This window comes from Haliaeetus albicilla, chromosome 19 (assembly GCF_947461875.1).
Source record: "Haliaeetus albicilla chromosome 19, bHalAlb1.1, whole genome shotgun sequence".
Classification (NCBI taxonomy): domain Eukaryota; kingdom Metazoa; phylum Chordata; class Aves; order Accipitriformes; family Accipitridae; genus Haliaeetus; species Haliaeetus albicilla.
Genome location: NC_091501.1, coordinates 1,982,808 through 2,001,236, shown reverse-complemented (window position 1 = coordinate 2,001,236; position 18,429 = coordinate 1,982,808). Strand labels below are relative to the sequence as shown.

Below are 18,429 nucleotides of genomic sequence, written 5' to 3'. Positions count from 1 at the left end.
CATAGGGAAGACATCTTGTTGTCTCTTTTGCTGGTGTAACAGTCAGTCAGACCTCCTGGTTGTCGTTTGCCTGACAAAGCAGTGGTGGAGGCAGCAGAGCTGGCTCTGGGCTCAGAAAGACAATGCTGCAGCGATCATTCATCTTTCCCTTTGCCTTCGCTGCTGGTGGTGACAGAAATGAAGCACTGCCTCCTGTCCCCTCGTTCTCCTACGGCTCCTACCTCCTGTGCTGATTTCTTCTCCTTTCAGCAAGCATCAGCCTCTTGCAACAGGGCAGGCACAGAGCTAAAATCTGTCAAGAGACAGATAAAAGCTGGGAGATCTTTTTTTTTTTTTTTTTTTTTCAGAGGAGATAATTAGGAATAGAATCTGTGAGGAAGAAGATCTTTCCATCATCATTACTTTATCTCCAGGCAGCTACTCTAATCTCTCTGGGGACACAGCACTTTCAAGCATCATATTCTTGCTGTGGTTTTTTTAATGCTTTAATCCCTATGTAGTTCACCCACTTTTGCTACTAAGCAGCAAGTCGGCGCGAGCTGGTGTGTTTGTGTGCGTATGCCTCTGTTCGTGTGTGTGTGTGGAGGCGGGGGGAGCGCGCATGTGTATGTGATTCTGGGCTCAATTAAATGTACTTTGGTTTTGATCAATGTGTCCCCAGGGAGTGTTTCCCTTGGGAAGTGCTGGGACTGGTTGTAAGGATTATTCATCAGCAGCTCCTAGGTGAAAAGCTAAGGAAAAATGGCCAAACCCCCAACTGCAGAGGGCCCAAAGATAGGAACGCTGTGGTTTTTGTGATTGTGGTGGGTGGTGCAGCGGGGCTGCAAGGTAGAGATACTTCCTGAGGAAGCAGAGCATCCCGCTCGCCTGTCCCCATCCGCTATGGCTTAGCAAAATATGGGCAGTTCTTTTCTGGACCCTCAAGTGCAGGGTTTCCACGGGCTGCCTCTCTACAGCACCGCAAGCCGGTCAAAGCCTTGTTGGGCCAACACAGCAAACATGTGCCAGTCCCTTAGCTGCTAGTGCAGCGCAAAAGGCAGATACACGGCTGGCTTCACATCACCTGGTCTTTAGTTTCCATATTGAGTGACAAGGTGCCTGTCTGTAGGTGAAGACGAGTCCATAGCAAGGGTCTGATTTGCCCCTCTGGATCTGTAAGGAGCTGTAATTGTTGTTGTGCTCTGGCTGGTCCTTTCTTATCTGCCACTGATCACAGATGGAAACTGTTTCAGCCTTTTGCCTTTGGCAGCCATGGTGAAATGCGTTAAAACAAAGAAGTGCCGTTTGCCGCCTGATGTTAGATTGTGTTGTACTCCTTAGCTAAGAAACAGAAATGTAACCGCCGACTGCAAAATATAGAGATATATAATACACATACTGCCCCATGCTTGCTTTTAGCCATCTCCATTGTTGATGGTAGGAGGAGACCGGACAGCAGGCTGGCTCTTCATCAGGTGGAGGGCACCCACAGACTTTTCTTGGCTTCTTCTGGCCAGGTTTTGGGACTTCCCCATCGTCCCCGTGGGCACAGGCCCTGCTGTGGCCTCTCTCCTCTCTGCGATAAAGCAGGGGGGCTCGAGATTGCTGTCAGCCACAGCCCAGGGGCTAGGCACTGCTCCATGCTGCCTTGGGTAGTACCAGAGAGCCCAGGCTGGGGACTTGGGGCACACTGAAGTCCGCCCCATAGCTGCCCCAGGGTGGGTGAGATGGTTGCAGCTCTCTGGAGGCAGGAGGAGCTCTTAGGAGGCCCCGTGGAGATGCTGAAGCTGCGTTTCGCTGGGATCAGAGCCCCACTGTGTTGCGTTGAGCTGAGGGAAGGCAGAGATGGGGATGCTGGTGTGTGGGGAATGGGCGGCAGCCGAAAGCAGCCCAGCCCTCTGCTCCAGAGGAGAGAGCAACCCGCTTTAGGACAGCCGGATCCCCTGATCTGCTGGTCAAGGCAATGCTCCACGTGTGGTCCCATAGTTACTACCTCTAGTAACTGCTGCTGCCGCAGCACTAGCAGCCATGCGGGGGCCGTTCCCGTGCCAGATGCTCTGGAAGCACGGCGCGTTCCCCATGCAAGTGCTGCATGAGTCTTAATGAGCCTTCCTGGGGAGGGAGTGGAGGAGGCTCGCAGCAGGACGGAGAGGCGCAGGAAGGCAATTAAAGGCAGCCCCCCCATTGCTAGGGCAGCTCGGGTAATGGGGGCTTCGGAAGTGTCACCTCCGGGGGACAAAGCGTGGCCTGGCTTGACCTGGTTTGAAGGGACTGGGAGGTTGACATGCCGCAGGGAGCTGTGTCCCGTGAGCCCAAAGCTGAGGCTGCAGGTGTCGGGGAGCACAGGAGCTCCCCAAAGCCCACCCCGAGGTGGGGGTCCCAGGGCTGCCCCTGTTCCCGGGGAGGCAGAGCCTGCACAGTGGGTGGTGCCCTCCAGAAAGCCAGGCAAGGGCTGGAGAGGTTCAGGAATTGCAGCATTTTTCTTTTCAAACCCGATAATTAATAGCCATCAGGCCTGAAGGTTTCCCGTTGCCATGTTTGACCTGGTCTTTGCTGCAGGACAAAGCCCTTTGCAGGGGCGGAGGAGTGGGTTGAGTCCGGCTAAGCCCTTGGCCCGCAGAAAGCCTTGCAGCAGCGAGTCCTGCGGATTAGGAAGGGAAATGGCAGGCCCTTTCTTCCCCTTGAAGCCTGTTAATTGCCCCTTGGCGGAGAGATAGAGGAGACCATGCGGGGGGTATCTATCGCATCCGCCTGTCTCCCCTGCCATCTCCTCTCGTGCCAGCCCCTGCTGAACTGCCATAGCCCGACGGTGTCCCTGCCTCTTGGGTTTCCTCCATTTCCTTCCTTCTTCCCCCCCCCCGCCCCTCCCAATCTCAGGTATTCGGACACAACGCAGCATCCCAGCTGAGTGCACCTACCCCTTCTTTGCACCGTTGTTAAAATTTTCCTTCTTTAACCCCCCCTCCACCAAGGGTGACTGTTGTTCTGTGTCTCTTCTGCACGTGACGTGTTGTTTTCCAACTGGCTGCCCTTAGAGAGATGCAGGGCTTCTCCTGAGTGCTCCTGGTTAATTTAGAAGCAAGCAATATGTGTAAGTCATTGCAATTACTCCTTCCAGCCAGCAAAGCCATTGATTTGTTTTCTCCTCCACCTTTTAAGCCCTGTTGCAGGTTTGCAGCTGTTGAAAGGCTCAGCTTACCAAAAATAAATGGTCCTGTCTTGCTTTCCTCCTCCCTAGATGGGTGAGAAGCAGCCGCTGCTTCCTGCAGAGAGCCAGGGCAGGATGGAAATCAAATATTTATTCCTACTCTTGATTTTCTGTCTCCCAACGAGTTTCTAATCTCTCCGTAATGCCTTCGGTTCCTGAAGAGCCTTATACAGAGATGTTTGCTGTAAGCTTTTAAAATGCCTGGATAAATTATATCAAGTTTTCCCGCATCCCCCCCCTGGTCTGTCCAACTGGCTGTGAACCTCTGCAGGGAGAGGAGGTTGCCCCGCAGAAGCTGTGCTGCCAGGGTCCCCCCTTTCTCCCATCCCAGGAGTGACAGATCCACATGTCCCGGGGACACGGCTGGAGTCTGGATCGCACCGGCATCGTCTGGCGAGGAGGCGGAGGGCAGCACCGATGTCCCTGCCCAAGCGTGTCCCGGTGTCCCCTTTGTTTCTGCTTTTCTGAGCGGGGGTTACACAGATTTCGGTGTGGGATGGGTTTCCGGGCTCCGGAGGAGACGGGTTTTGTGCCAATAGCCTAGAGCAGTGGCCAGGCTGTTTCCATCCTTGTTCATCCTCCCGCATGTCTTCTGCCTTGGCTAGCAGCCCCGAAAGCCCCCCTCGCAGGGCTCCTGCAGTTTTAATAGAAGGGTCTTCTGGACCAGTTAGCCCCTCCCCCCCCCCCCCCCCATTTCACTTCCTAAGTCTGTGACCCCCAGCAATGGTTTTGGACATTTCCTCCTCTAAAAAGTGCTGTCCTTCCTAATTATGCTGCTGTTATTTGGGCGCAGGAGCAGAGGTCACCTGTTGAGCCCCCTCCTGTTAGTGATGTGGGGGTGAGCCTCCAGCTCAGCAAAGCCCTTAAGTGTATGCTCCAGCTGATGTACTCAAAGTTATTTTTTTCTTCAAAAAACTCTGAACTTTGAGGAGATGTGCCGAAAGACTGAAGGTGAGAGCCCCAGGCTTTGTTTTATAGTATTAAACACCCTCCAGAAGGAGAAGAGGGAGCTGGGGGGGACGGTCCTGGCTCAGCACACCAGCGATGGCAGGGCCCTGGGGAAAACCGGGTCCTCTGGCTTTATGCTCTGTTTTCCCCAAATATTGGTGAGGGTGTGACTTTCCTAGGAGGGACAGCACCCACTGAGGGGCAAAAGCATCGTGCAGACCTGGCCGGGGGTTGCTTGAGAACAGGCGGTTCCAAGAGCCATGTCGAGGGTGAATTGGCTTGTGCCTAGCTAGGTCAGGAGCTCATTACTAGTACTTAATTAGATTTATACCTGAGGTGAGCTCCTTGCCATCATGGTCTGACCTGGAGGCCGTGATTTCCCGCTGGTTTCTGCTTCCCCATTGTCATCAGCACGGGGGGTTCCTCCTCCATGGAGAGGTGCTTCCCCCAACCCCTTAGCAGCCACCTGTACCCCATGGAGCTTCATGATGGGGTAGATGGGGGATGCCCAAACCGTGACACCACCCCCCAGCCCCGGGCGCAACGATACCCAGACCCTTGTGATGGTATTTCTGTAATCGCAGCTGCGGGCCCGGCCGTCTCCCTCCAGGGATGCCACCCTGAGCATCCCAGGGAAGGACACCTCGGTTTGGGCCAGCCGGTCCCCTCAGCGACCTTGCACGCCCCGCAGGAGGCTCGAACAGAAAAGGTCACGTTTATTGTTCACGATCAGCTTTACAAAAGAAACGTCCCAACATGTGTGCGCGTCAGGGGCCCCTTTCACAAACGTGCATTAGAGAAAGCGCGTGAGCGAGCGAGGAAGCGGGGGGGGGGGGGGGGGGGCAGCTCGGTGGGGTGCACGAAGGTCATGGTGTTTCCCACTTGGCACGAGGGCTGCGCCCTGTCCCCGCCATGTCCCCCCCGGGTGGGCTGAGCTGCCCCACCACTGGTGGGGACCCTGAGGGGGTGTGATACTGGGTGGTGGGGCTGTCCCCCCTGCCCACTTCACACACACACACACACCCCCCCGGGTGCAGGGGCAGCCGTCGCCAAAATCGCAAAGTGGGACTTGGGGTAGGGGGGGAGTGCTGGAAGCTGGACACTGCATTGAGCAACCATGAGACCCCCAAAATACACACACTCCCCCTCCCGCAACACACACACACACACACACACGTACGTATTGAGATGTTGGTGACCACGCAGCGTGGAAACAGCGTATTCTCAGGCACTCCACGGGGAAAATACCAGCCTACCCCATCGCCCTCCCAGTTCCAAGGCCAGTGGTGGCCCCGTCCCTGGCCAGGAGCAGCTCAAAGCAGGGGACCCAGGTGGAGGCAAGGGCAGCAACCCAATCCAGCGCCCAAAAGGCCAGGGGACAGATGGCAGGACTCCTCCAGCCACCATCATCCTCTGTCTCTTTTGTTTTCTTTCTTTTTCTTGGTTTTGCTCCCTTCGATGGCAGTGCTGTACTCCTTCCCCCTCGGCCAGGGCTGGAGGAGATGCTTTGCCCCTTCCTCCCCTGTTTCTTCGGTGGCCGACCGACCTCCCCCCAGTTTGGGTGGGGGGCCTGCTCTGCTTCCCTCTGCCTCAAAAGCCTGACTCCCCTCTGGCAGCCGGGCTCGAACAGGCAGGGGAAGGGGGACATGCTGCCCTGCCGACCCTCCGCCATCCTCCTTCAGCCCTCCCGGGGCTTCTCCTGCAGGGAGGCAGGAGAAGAGGGGATGGAGCCAGAGGGGAAGATGCTCCCGGCTGAGCCTTTGAGTTCATTTGGAGTACGGGCTCACAAAACCAGATAGCGGAGCACTAGAAATAACTAAGGAAAGAGGAAATAACTAAGGTAAGGGGATGTGCTCAGGGGATGCCCACACGCTGGCATCCCACCAAGGCTGGACCACGCTTGGGGCAGAGGGAGGGCTCCTTCCCACTCCCTGTTGGGGCTGGTAAGGCAGGGACCCTCGCCATACCAGAGATGCCTGCGGGTATGGCAAGGTCCTCCCAAAACAGAAGCGGGGCAAGGCGAGACCCGGGGGCAGCCGTGCCGGGAGAGGGGGGACAAGCCGTGCCACTGGCACAGGAGCAAGAGGGAGGCTGCCGGGGCCCCCCCCATCCCTCCCAGGACGCCGGTGTGGGGGGCTTGAGCATCGCCCTGGTGTGATGGCGAGGCTCGGCGGTCTGGGAGGGGAGAAGGGGGCTTCCCTGTTTCGGGGCTGCCACCAGGCTCCTTGGCACTGGGCAGGGGGTGAGGGGATGCTCATGCCTTCCTCCCTTCCTCGCAGGCGGCGAAGCCCCCCTTGCTGGCACCCCCGAAGACCTCCACCGCCTGGTCGTCCCACTGGATCACGTTGCCTTGGAGGTGGGAGGTGCAGTTGGCCAAGCCCAGGATCTCCGCTGGCGCCAGCATGTGGTCCCACACGCCGAACTGCGCCAGCTCCCCCACAAAGGCCTGCGTGGCATCAAAGCGGCCGCCCAGCGTGTCCTGGGAAAGAGCGGGAGAGGGGATGGGACAGGAGAAGGAACACGCATCCAGTGGGCAAACAGGACAAGAGGGAGAAGGAGAAGTTTGGGGAGAAGCAGAGCGAGATGCCCAAAGGCAAGGAGGGGAGGGGATGGATGCGTGGTGGAAGACAAGGCGGGGAGCAAATGGAGGACAGAGGGGTAGGGAGAGGGAAGAGGAGAAGAAAATGAACGCGCGTGGCCGCACGGATGTCAGATGAGCAGGCAGGAGATCCCCTCGCCCAAGCTGCCAACACGCCACGCTGAGCGCTCCTGCCCACACCACCCTCGCCCCATTTCGGCTTCGCGCCGGAGCGATGCGCACCGGCGGTTTTTGGTGCCAGGCTGGCACGTACCTGCTCCTGGCCCAGGATGATGACGCCCTGGGGCTTGATGGCATGCCAGGAGGCCAGGTTCTCGCCGGCGGCCCGCTGCTCGCCGTCCTGGTACGCTGACCACTTGCCGTCCCGGGTGGTCCACGCCACGCAGACGTGGTGCCAGGCCTTGTCCTTCAGGCTCAGCGGCAGCTGGGCAACCTTCGTGAGAGGAGCAAGAGCCCGGTGCTCGGTGGGAGTGCTGGGAGACCCTGGTGTCCCCCCAGCCCCTCGCAGGGCAAGCGCTGCACCCCCACGGTGGTGGCACCCCAAATTCTAGACATCCTGATGCGCTGCTTCTCCCTCTCAACCCCCTCCCCAGTGAGCCATCCTCCCCATCCTTCTCATCCTCCTGCATTCCCCCTCCACCCCAGGCCCCTTCCTCCCAGGTCCCCCACACTGGTACCCCCAGGAGCATCATTTCCCCAGGGGGGTTGAAGCAGGGGAGATGAGGGCAGGGGCTTCCCTCCCATCCCCCCTGCCGCTGGGCTGACCTTGTCATTGATGAGCAGCTCCAGGGGGTTGGTGCCCCACTCCAGCAGCACAATCTCATTCGCTTGGCTTGGGACAGAGTAGGAGAAAGGGGTGCCGAGCCCCGCCAGGGCCTTAGACTTCAGCCACATGCAGATGGTGAAGGCGTAGAGCTCCGGCAGGCTCTTCTTCATGCGGGCGTACATGTAGTTGTTCTGCACCGGGATGGTCACCTTGAAGGCATCAGGAGGGCTGTAGCCTGGCGGTCCTGCGTGCCGAGGTTGGGGAGGAGAGCAGAGGGTCAGCACCCATCATTGGGATGAGGGTAGCTTGTCCCGGTACCCCCCCTGTGTCACCTCCATCCCCGTCGGGCAGGACTTACCATGCTCCAGCTCCTTCACCCGGTTCTGGAGGGAGTTCAGCTCCTTCTCGATGTCGTGCTGCTGCTGGCTGCGGTCGGTGCTGGCAGCCTGGCGCTCCTTCTGCAGGGTCAGGATCTTGGAGAGGAGCTGCTCCTCCAGCTGCTCCATCTTGGTGTGGAGGGCATCGCGGGCGAGCGCTGGGGCGGTGGGCGACGAGCCGTTGGTGCGGGCTGGCAGCTCCTGCTGCACTCAGCGGCAGCCGCAACAGGGGAAGAAAGGAGGGAGAAAAGAGAAAATTCAGCGTGGTGTCACCATTAGAGGTTAAATAAGGACATGCCCAGCCCGCACCGCCACAGGGAGCGCTGGGACCACAACCCCGCATCTGCAGCAGGGTCTACCCCAAGAGCCTCCAGCTGACTTTGTACCTCCCCTCTCAGATCCCCCATTGAGTTCGTTACTGTGAAACGAAGCTTGGCTGCTCCTAATGACTTTCTGCTGCTTCAGAGACAGAGCAAGGATTAGATGCATGGGCCCTCAGGCCATCCCTTGGCTCTGCTCCCACAGGCAGCCTCCCACGAGGAGGGGACAACACAGGAAGGAGCTTGGAGTTCCCCTTCCCCACCACACGTGAGGCTGCTTTGCCACGGCCAGCACGTTAACGGGGCTGTAATCCTCTTAGCCCAGCTCAGACGGCATGCGGGGGTGCGTGCACTCATGCCAGGTCGGGCAGGTAGCTCTCCATAAGCATTAGCCAGCCTCTCCTGGGCCATCGGGATGCCACAGAGAAGTGGGGCCAGCGGTAGGTCCTCCGGTCCTCAAGACGTGACCCATCACTTGAAGATATTGAGCACGTCTTGTCCCATCAGGGTTAAAACCCACACCAAAATTCTTCCCTTGGCTGATCCAAAACCGGGCACCTGGCAAGGATGCTCCCAGCCACTACTGCACCCTGCAAAGACCCCAGATCCCACCTTGCTGGGAGACCCCATCCTGGCTGGAAGAAAACCAGGCTGGAAGGGAGAAGGTGGCCCTTTGCCGTGTTCCTGGGGTTTCTCCATAAATAGCAGCCCTCTCCCTTCTCCACATCCTTGGGACATTACGCTCTCTGCCATGGGCTTGGAAAGATGGTGACCACCTTTTCCACACCGCCAGACCTTCCTGAAGGTGCCAGAGCAGCCGTGATGGCCTCTGCCAGAAAAAGGTGGGACACGGAGTGATGCCATCCCTACTGATCTGGACAGGCCCCCCCAGCCTTGGAGCTGGCCTGGAGGAGGTCACCACACTCATCTATGGTTGTGGCTTCCAGCTTTTTCTTCTTCCCTATATCCCGCTTTTGCAGGATGGACAGGACCTAATGATCACATGCACAAAGATGAAGTGGGGGGATGCCCACTGCTGTCACCCCCAGATCTTTGCTATCCATCATGAACAACAGAGGGAAGGGGAAGGCTGGAGGAAAGCTGGGTTTGGCCGGGCAGGATGCAACCTTGGTGGATGGGAACAGCAGGGAGAAGGTAGCAGGGAGAGGGAGAGCAGGAAAATGGTGTTGGTGTGAGCACAAACGGCCCCACACCGGGCAGCAACATACTCAGGCTGCAAATAAGAGGGAGGGTGCAATGCCCCGGTGTCTGGAAGAGCCTCCAGCGGGGTCTGCTGGGGCAAACCCACAGGTTTTGCAAGAAAAAACAATGCAGAGAACCAAAATCAAGCAAGAAAAGAAAGGTTGTACAGGGGACATCTGCCAGCCTTGACCAAACGCCAGCTCTCACTGCCAGCTTGCTCCGGCAGTGCCGGGATGCTCTCGCGGAGAGCAAAACCTCTCTGGGAAGGGAAAAGCGGCCAGCAAAGGGCATCCTACCTTTGGTCTCCATAAAACAGGGAGGGATTTAGCCGATGGGGAAGGGGCTTTAGCCATTTTTTTGGGGGGGGAGGAGGGTTGGACTTGGGGACCCACTGGTGCAGCTGGCTGAAAGGCAGGGGAGGGATGGCGGGAGGGAAGGAAAGGTTAATTCTCATCCTCCTGGCAGGGATAATTCCCACCCAGGGCTGCCCACGCTCGTATCCAAGCGGAGCCGGCTGTGTTGGTGGGGGCAGCACAGGTGGGATGGGGGTCGCCTTCGCCTCTTCGTCCGCATCCCGCGGGCTCCAAGAGCTTTTCTCATCCCTTCAGGCCGCCTGGCTGTGGCGGAGGCTGGCACGCTCCTGTCTGCCGCACGCTTTTGATTGCTCGAGCTGCGGGTTTGGAGCCTACGTCCCTGCTTTCATGCACGGCTCCATCTGTTAATGACGAAAAAAGAAAAGGCTGGGAGCTTTTGTCGCTCTCGCTAGCCCCCGATAGCCTGCCCTACATTATTCAGTAGTGACTGAGCGCTTTTTTTTTTTCCTCCCCCTTCCTCCTGCTTTTCTCCTTGCTGCTATTTTCTTCCCTCTGTAACTTTTCTCCCTATAGGTTTTTCATTTCTCTGGCTTCGGACCGTCTCCTCCTGATGATCCCCTCCACGCACGCACACGCTGTCTCTTCCCTTTTCCTCAATTCCTTCCGCTTTCCTGCGTTTTTCCCCCCTCCATCTCTCTCTCCAGCTCTCCCCGGCCCCTCCAGCCCAGCAGCCGGGGCACCAGCAGCCGGACCCACACAGCCAGCTGAACCACCGCCGAACCCGTCTTCCTCCTGGCAAGGGATGGAGCCAGTACCCTCACCCGACAGAGTTTGGGGGCCACCCCATCATCCCAGGAGCATCCCAGCAGACACCATCCCCATCCCCACAACCAGACAGGAGACTGGACCTCCCCATCCCACCCCACCGCAGCTGGGACGTGCCGGGTGGTCCGTCCAATGCCAAGCTGGGCTGCATCCCATAACCATCCTCCTCATCTCCGAGCTGCCGCTTGAGCATCTTTCTCCCAAATCAAATTATTTGCCAAATTATTAATGCTAGCTGTGCAGCTGTTATCTACCAGTGACCTTTGGGGAGGGGAGAAGGGGGGGAAGCGCCTTCTCCCCGGCTGTTCGGCAGGCACCCGGCTTCCCATCTGCTGCCGCGCAGGCAGCAGGGGAGTGGGCAGCGGGTGCGGGGGAGGCTCGCTTGATGCTTTTTGGCCATTGGAGCCAGCAAAAAAAAAAGATTGAAAGATGCCAGGTAATATTAATCATGTTAAATGTCAGCGGCTGGCAGGGGGGTGGGAAGGGGGAGGCGAGGGGCCATGGGGGCCACATCGGCACGCGCTCGCTCGGGTTGTAGCCCTCGGTCGGCAAATGCACTTTGATTTATGTAAGGAGATCAGAGCCTCATTCACTAATGCACCGGCAAATCTGGGCCCCGCTGCTCCCCCTCGGCTGCCGGCATGCGAGCGCCCACCTTAGCTGCTGAGCCGGGGCGGGCAGGACTGCGGGATGATGCCGACGGGAGGACGTCCCGGCACATCCCGGGGGTCATGGTGCTGAGCTGGGTGTGCACACACAGCGGCTCCATCCCCTTCCCCGGACCCACAATGTGAGCATTGGCTCACATCATCGGGATGGCACACCCTCCGTGCCAGCGTTTTTGGGACCCTGCCACCTTTTTGGACCCAGGCAGGAGCTCGGGGGTCATTAAACTCCAGGAGGGACCACCCGAGGTAGAGGACAAGCAGGGATGCATCGGCCTTGCCCTCCTCCTCGCAAGAGGAGAGCTCACCGCTGCTCCCATCCCCCTCGAACCTTGCTTGGGGCTGTCATGATCTGGGGGTCTCCATCTCCGCTCTGCTGGAGATGGAAGGGAGGCAGTCAGCTCGCTTCCATTCCCATGTCCACACCCAAGGGTCTCCTGCCAGCAGCCAGGCCACCAGCCACGATGGCACAGCCAGGCCGGCACGGCCGCACACCGGCTGAGGAGCAAACAGGCTGTTACAGCCTTGCTGAGGTCAGGTCCATCAGGCTGTCCCCCCCCACACACCCGCTCGGCTCCCCTCTGAGGGACGATGGGGACAAGGAGGGCATCTGCACCCCGGCACAGCCCATGGGGCTGAGGCGATTCCCTCCCCCCCCTCCAAAACCGCTCCGTTTCCATTTACGGCACTAATTAAAAGCGTGGAAAAGCAGCATCTGGGCCCCCCAGCTCTGCGTGCCAAGATGCACCCGAGCATACGGACATGAGCACGTGCGGAAAGCGGGGGACACACACCCCCCCCGCCCTGAAACCGGGAGGAAAAAGCTCAGCCAGGCTGCTGCACACAAGGAAAAGATGAGCGATGCCTTGGGGGGGGTCGGAGGAGGTAAAGGAAGATGTCCCCGTGTGAACACCATGCCGGTGCTTGCCCGTCCCCATCAAAACAATGAAGGGCAAAGAGCGAGCCCACAGGGGCCCTCCCTGTGTCCCCCCCCGCCACCATGCTGCCACAACTAAGAATGAAATGACTTAATAGGTTTTTCGGCACATTGATAAATCTTGTTATGCCTTACAGCTGGGGCAGAGAGCATCCAGATTAGATCAGCGATCTTCTGCCAGCCCCCTCCCCGCAATCCCAGCTCCAGAGCCTCCAGCAGTAATCCCTGCCGGCAAACCCGCTGCCCCTTGGGAGATGCCCTGGGATGCAGCCTTCCGGGGGGGGGGGGGGGGGGCGGGTTGGTTCCCAGCATTTTCTGTCATCCCTCTCCCGAGACTAAGCCCCCCCGGGTCTTCGCCAGGGTTTTCTCTCCTTCATTCCCTCCCACCAGGTTTTGCAGAAGCTCCGGCACGCTGTCGGTCATCCCGGGACCGTCCTCATCTAGATCACCTTCCAGGGTGATCGCTGCCTCCCTTTAGGAGAACTGCTGGGGCTGGGGGTGCCCCCTATGCCATGGGGTACCCCAGGAAGGTTCCCAGGCCTGACTGATGGAACTGCATGGGATGGAGTGATGCAAGCACCCTGTCGTCACGTTTCGGGGTGTCTGCTCGTACACGGAGGGGCAAAGGCAAGCCGGGGAGGGGAGGACGGGCAGCCCTCGCCTCACGGCCGAGGTACGACCCCAGGGCTCAGCTGTCACCGAGCTGGCACATTACAGCAGGCTGGAGCCAGGACAGCCGAAATCTAGCCCACCTGTGACATGCCACCCTATTTCTTGAGCCTGCAGGGCTCACCGAGCTGCAGGGTGCCGCATCTCCCCTGCCGAGCACCCTTGGGACCCTCAGGTCCCCAGCAGCACAAAAGGGAACATTTTTGGCAACGCTTGTCTTCCTCATCAGTGTGTGTGTGCACGAGCCTTGACCCAGCATCACTTCAGGCTCCCCAGGTGCACGGGAGAGCCTCCTCCAGCCCTTGGGAGCTTCACCCTCCTCCACCCCAAACCTCCTGCGATTGCCAGAAGCCCCAGGAGAGGGGCCAGGGCAGTTCACGGGTGACACAGCCCCGCAGGGAGCAGGGAGAGTGTGACCAGAGAGCAGCTAAAGGCCTGATGCTCCCCAAGGTTCAAACTGATGTGCCGGGCACCATCCCACAGTGCATCACCCAGTCCTCGTGCACACACATCTGTGTGTGCAGGGGCTTATTTTTTCCCCTCCCCATTATCTCTTGGTGAGTACATCTGCTGTCTGCACATGCATTTCTTAGCTCTTTTGTATGATCCCACCTGTGGGAATCTGTTTGTTTGGGGCTGGCTCTGTCCTCCCTTTGGCTGCATGGGGCTCCAGGCATCGTGCTCAGCCGTCCCTCGCTCCCCACGCGTGCCTGTCTGTGTGTTTTTGTGCGTGTGTATGCATTACCCTGGCAGCTCACAGGTGCTTCCTCCAGTCTCCAGCTCTTTCCCTTGGCATGTGCCCGTGTTTACTTGCCTTTCCCCGTCTTTCTATCTCCATTCATATCTCCATCCATCACCATAACCCTCTCTCTGTCTCATTTCTCAGCCCGTGACCTCAGTGGCTCTGAATTCTTCCCCCATGGCCTGCTGCTACTGCGCCCACATGGCTGTAGTGAGGGGGCAGAAGGTCAAAGCTGGGGAGAGGGACCCCATGGGGTGCTGCCTGACCCCCCTGCCCCAGCTCCACACTCCAGGACGGAATGGAGAGGGGCAACAGGGAACAAAACAGGAAGATGAGGACATTGAGGACTTGCAGGAGTCTCCTTGCAGGTGGCTCTAGCCCCCACCAGACCTCAGGGGACAACACAACCCCCAGAAAAGATGGGGCATCTGGAGCAAACCCCCCAGGGAAACCAGACAACGCCCCTCTGGCAGCTCTCATGTGCCCAAACCACTGCCCCGGCCGTACCCTGCAAAGCCTGCCGAGGTCCGTGTGACTGCTGAGCCCACGTCGACCCAAATAAATCAACACACACGTGCATGCTATGATGGGTCCCATCGCGGGTGTCGTGGTAGAACCTTTGGTGCTGCTGGCTCGCGGCCGGGCCAGGGCTGAGCCTGCTGGGCACACGCTGCCAGGCTGCTACAGAGTGGGGACCAGGGCTCCGCATCCCAAGTGCCAACAGCCCGATGCCACTGTGATGAGCATGGCAAGCCGCTCCAGCTGCCCCCTACAGCTCCTAGGAACCGTGTGGGGAAGGGGTGCTGGGCTCTGAGTAGGTAGCACCAGCACTTTACTTTGCGAGAAGTTCCATTCATAACCGCAACGGCGTCGGATGGGATTTACCTTTCTGCTAAAGGGCAGGATTTGGCCCTGAGCTGACGACCGGCTCCGGTGGAGGCCTTGGTGGGTGCCACGGGGTGAGCGAGGTGCCCTACCTGGGTGCAGACCGGGGGGGGGGGGGGAATGGAGGACAGCCCCAGCCCCTTGGGACCACCCTGCATGGAGGCAAGAGAGGGGGACTGAGGGCGAGCCCCCTGCCCCTGAGCAGAGACCTCGAGGAAGAGCGGGGCAAGGACAACCTTCCCGAAGCCTCGCGAGGGGGACGAGCTGGTGTGTGGGGGGGATGCGGGGCTGGGGCACGGCATGTGCGGGAGCACCCCCCGACCCCTGGGAGCATCCTTCCCCCGGGGAGCATCCCCCCCCCCCTCCCCGCTCCCCCAGCCCATCCCTCGCACCTCGATCCGGTCGATGCGGTCCTGGAGGGCACGGACGGCCTCTTCCAGCTCCCGGACGGCGGGGGGCTCGGCGGGGGGGTGCCCCATAGTGCCGGGACGCGGAGCGGCGCGGAGCCCGGCGGCGGGGACGGGGGGGACGGCGGCGGCGGCGGCGGGGGGGGCGGTTCGCAGCCCCCCCTCACAGCGGCTGAGCTTGCCGGTGAGCTCCCGGATGGTCTCCTGATCCATCCGGATCCTTTCCTTCTGCTCCAGCGCCGTACGGCGCAGCTGGGCCGCCGCGCTCCGCAAAGCCAACAGCTCTTCGGGACCGGGACCGGGACCGGTCCCGGGGCCGGTAACCGGACATTCGGCGCTTAGCGGCGTACAGACGAAACGGCTAAAGAGCGGCGGAGGAGGCGGCCCCCCCGGTAACCGAGGCCCGGCGCTGGCCAGAGCCTCGGCGGGGCCGTGCAGAGCTCCCAGCCCCTTGTCGGCGGCGGGCAGGAGCGCGGCGGCGGCCGAGTCATTGTCGGCGGCGGGGGGGGGAGCGGCGGTCCCGGCCGGGTGGACGCTGGCGATGATGCAGATGATGGCCCCCAGGAAAGCCAGCATGCCCGCCGCCAGCAGCACCGCCAGAAACTTCAGGGTGGCAGCGGCGTGGGGGGCCCGAGCCCGCGGACGGCGAGAAAATAAAGCGGGGGGGGGGGGGGTCGGGGAGGGGACGGACCGACGGACGAAGCCGGCGGGGAAGGACGGTACCGGTAACGACACCGGTGCCGGGGGGCCCCGGCGCGCCGCGCTTATAGCTGCCGGGCGGTGCCGCACGCTCCGCCCCTCCGGCCACGCCCTCCGGCCACGCCCCGGCCACGCCCCGCTTAGGGGACCCCTCCCTCCCCGACCCTCGGCGTCCTCCTTCCCCGGGCTGCAAGTGCGAGGGGTCCGGGCGGTGGGAGGTGAGCGGGCGAGGGGCTCCGGAGATGGGGAAGAGCGGGGGGGGGGGACACCGCCGGGAACCCCCGGGACCCTCCCGGGACCCCCGGGGACGGGGTCAGCCAAGGCTGGGGCTCGCTGAAATCAGCCCGGTGGGACCCTCCAGTGAGGGGATGCTCCTCCAGGAGAGCCCAAGGGAAGATTTTTTTTCTTCCTCTACAAAATGCTTAGGCTGGAAGTAAAGGGCCCCTTGTTACCCTGAGGGTCAGCACCTCGCAATCCGGCATCCCCCCCCGTGAGGGTCCTTCGGGCTGCCGGTGGGCCTTTCCCTCCTTGCCTTTCTCCTAAAAATTAAACCAGCAGTCTTCCAGCTCGTGGAAATGCCTCCTCCCGGAGGGCGGCTCTCCTGCTCTCCCACCCCAGACTGGTGCGGAGAGCAGCAGTGGGATGCTTCGCCCTCTGCCCCGCACGCCCAGGCCATCCATTTTGGAAAGAAATACCTACGTTTAATCTTCCCCTACCATCGCTTTATCCTAAACCACTCGTAAAGAAGATAATTCGGACACCCGCTTTCTCCTGGCTCCGACAGCGCGCTCGCCCATCCGACACAAGCCGCGCCGTGCCCTCTCCCCTCCGCAGGCACGCCGGGGCCTCGGCGTCGCAGCCCGGTCGAGTAAGGAGGAGCGGTGGAGGGAAAGCAAACAGAATTGATTTTAAGCTCTGCTCAGCGATGGCAGGAAATCCTTCCTAGCCAGCAGGGAAGCAGCAGCATGTGTTTTTAAAACAGTTCCAGCACTGGATATGAAACACCAGTAAAGATTACATCTTCCCAGGCACGTTTGAGTGGATAGCAAGGGAGCCAGAGCTACAAAGGGTCCTCAGATTCGGCTTCGTGTGAGCGGGGAGCGGGATGCCGCTGGCAGGTCACGGTCACCCTCCCTCCCCACAGAGTGCATTGCACCCCAGCCCCCCAAAATCCTCACCCTGGAGCCAGCAGGAGGCCTGCCCAGCTCGCGGTGCTGGGAGGCTGTGGGGAGGAAGTCGGATGGGGAGGTTTAAGGAAAAGGGGGAGACAAAGGGAACCCTGAGGAGGAAAAAGGGGGTGGGCATGGAGGGGGGCGAGAAGGCGGATGCGGAGGAAGCCCAGTGACAGGTATCTGGCCCCGGCGGCGAGGCGAGCGAGCACTCCAGGTAGATGAGTGCTTGGAGCGCTTGGACGAGCAAGCGCTGGTGCAGAACATAAAGAAAATGGAAGCCCGTGCCCGGCGGCATGAAGGGAGGCTGCCGGCCTCCGACCTGCCCCTTCCTAGCGGTGGCAGGGGACTGCACCCCCCTGCCTGCAGCGTGCCCACCCCTGTCAGTGGCCAGGCTGGAGCATGTTTGAAAGGAACCCATGTGGGTGCTGGAGCAGCCCACCCTACCCCACGGCGTGCAGGTCAGGGTGGGAGGGGTGTCCTTTACCTGCAACCCTGTGAAAAAAATGCCGTACGCCCCTAAGAGGCTTTTTGGGTCCCAGGCTGGGGGAAGCGATGCTGTGCCGGGGACTTCGCACTGGCCCGGCCATCCAGATTTTATTGCCAAAGGCTGCAGGATCGCGGTGGCAAGGTTTATCTCTCCGGCTGATGCCGCTGTGGCAGCGAGTGGGGTGGGTGACCCCCTCCACACCAGCCCCGACCCACTTGCCCATGCTGGGAGGTGGAAGAGTCAGGTGCTGCAGCAGGGCAGGGCTCACCGCTCCTGGGGTCCCGACCCCTCCGTCTCCCTCAGCAGGGACCACAATTTCTTCCCGGAGACAAAGAGACGGCAAAAATAGATTTTCACAGGGGGTGATGACTCAGGCTGGTGAGTAGCCAGAGCAACCTCCCTGTCCCATGAATAACGATTCAAAGATGCTCAGCGGGCAGCTGGCTCAGCGAGGATGCCGTGATGCCGAAACCCTGCCCTCCTGCGGGTGACGGGGTGGGGAGAGGCGACGGGGGGGCTTTGGGGAGCCCAGTTTTGAACAGGATTGGCGACAGAAGCTGGTTTTAACAAGAGCTCACAGATTCAGACCAGAGGGACGGGGAGGGAGCGATTAAGGGATTTTCTTCCATTTAATTAACACCCAAATGGTGTCTTGGGCTGGCAGCTGTCCTGAAGGGGCTGCCTTGCAGTGGCCCCCGGGCAAGAGGGACATTTTTATGGGCTGCTGGTATGAGGGGAAGGGCACCCCCTCCTCTGAGCTGGGCAGACACGCTGCCCCCCCCCCCCCCCCAAACTTCCCTGTGGGAATGAGGCAACCTCTCGCCAGCTGAGGGAAACCCTGGTCCATTCGTGATGCTCAGGCCAGCAGGGTAGTGGGGGTGAGGAAATGGGAGAACTCTTGCCTAGGGGAGATTCCCCCCCCCAGGGCTTTCGCCCAGCTCAGGGGTACACCCAGGGCCACCCTAATGGGGCAAAAGGGCTCCTCCGCAGCTGCCACGCCATGGACCCAACCACACCTTCTCCTTAGACCGGGACCCTTCAGCCCACCTCACTTGGGGATCTCCACGTAGCATGAAAATCCTGGCTTCTTTTTGGATGTATATGGTCAAGGCTCATGTCTGCCTCTCCATCCTTCCTCCAGCTCCAAAAAACATGGGTCAGAGGTGGCTTCACATGCTGTACTCAGGTCCAGCTGAAAGCCCGCTCCCCTCTCAGCAAAACCAGGGT

The 18,429-nt window shown here is 60.2% G+C and overlaps 1 protein-coding gene and 1 long non-coding RNA gene across 2 annotated transcripts; both read right to left on the bottom strand.

The window, feature by feature from the left end:
* Nucleotides 1–4,831: 4,831 nt before the first annotated feature.
* NPTXR (neuronal pentraxin receptor) lies at nt 4,832–15,640 on the bottom strand. The gene is made up of 5 exons (XM_069807203.1): nt 14,830–15,640; nt 7,859–8,081; nt 7,500–7,744; nt 6,988–7,167; nt 4,832–6,614 (listed from the first exon to the last, which is right to left on the bottom strand). Exons 1-5 carry the CDS (start codon nt 15,418–15,420, stop codon nt 6,390–6,392), a joined length of 1,464 nt encoding a protein of 487 aa, XP_069663304.1. The 5' UTR covers nt 15,421–15,640; the 3' UTR covers nt 4,832–6,389.
* On the bottom strand, nt 9,766–13,443 carry LOC138690044 (uncharacterized). Its single transcript, XR_011328805.1, has 2 exons — nt 10,623–13,443; nt 9,766–10,115 (listed from the first exon to the last, which is right to left on the bottom strand). It is a non-coding gene; the product is annotated as an uncharacterized lncRNA (long non-coding RNA).
* Nucleotides 15,641–18,429: the final 2,789 nt, after the last annotated feature.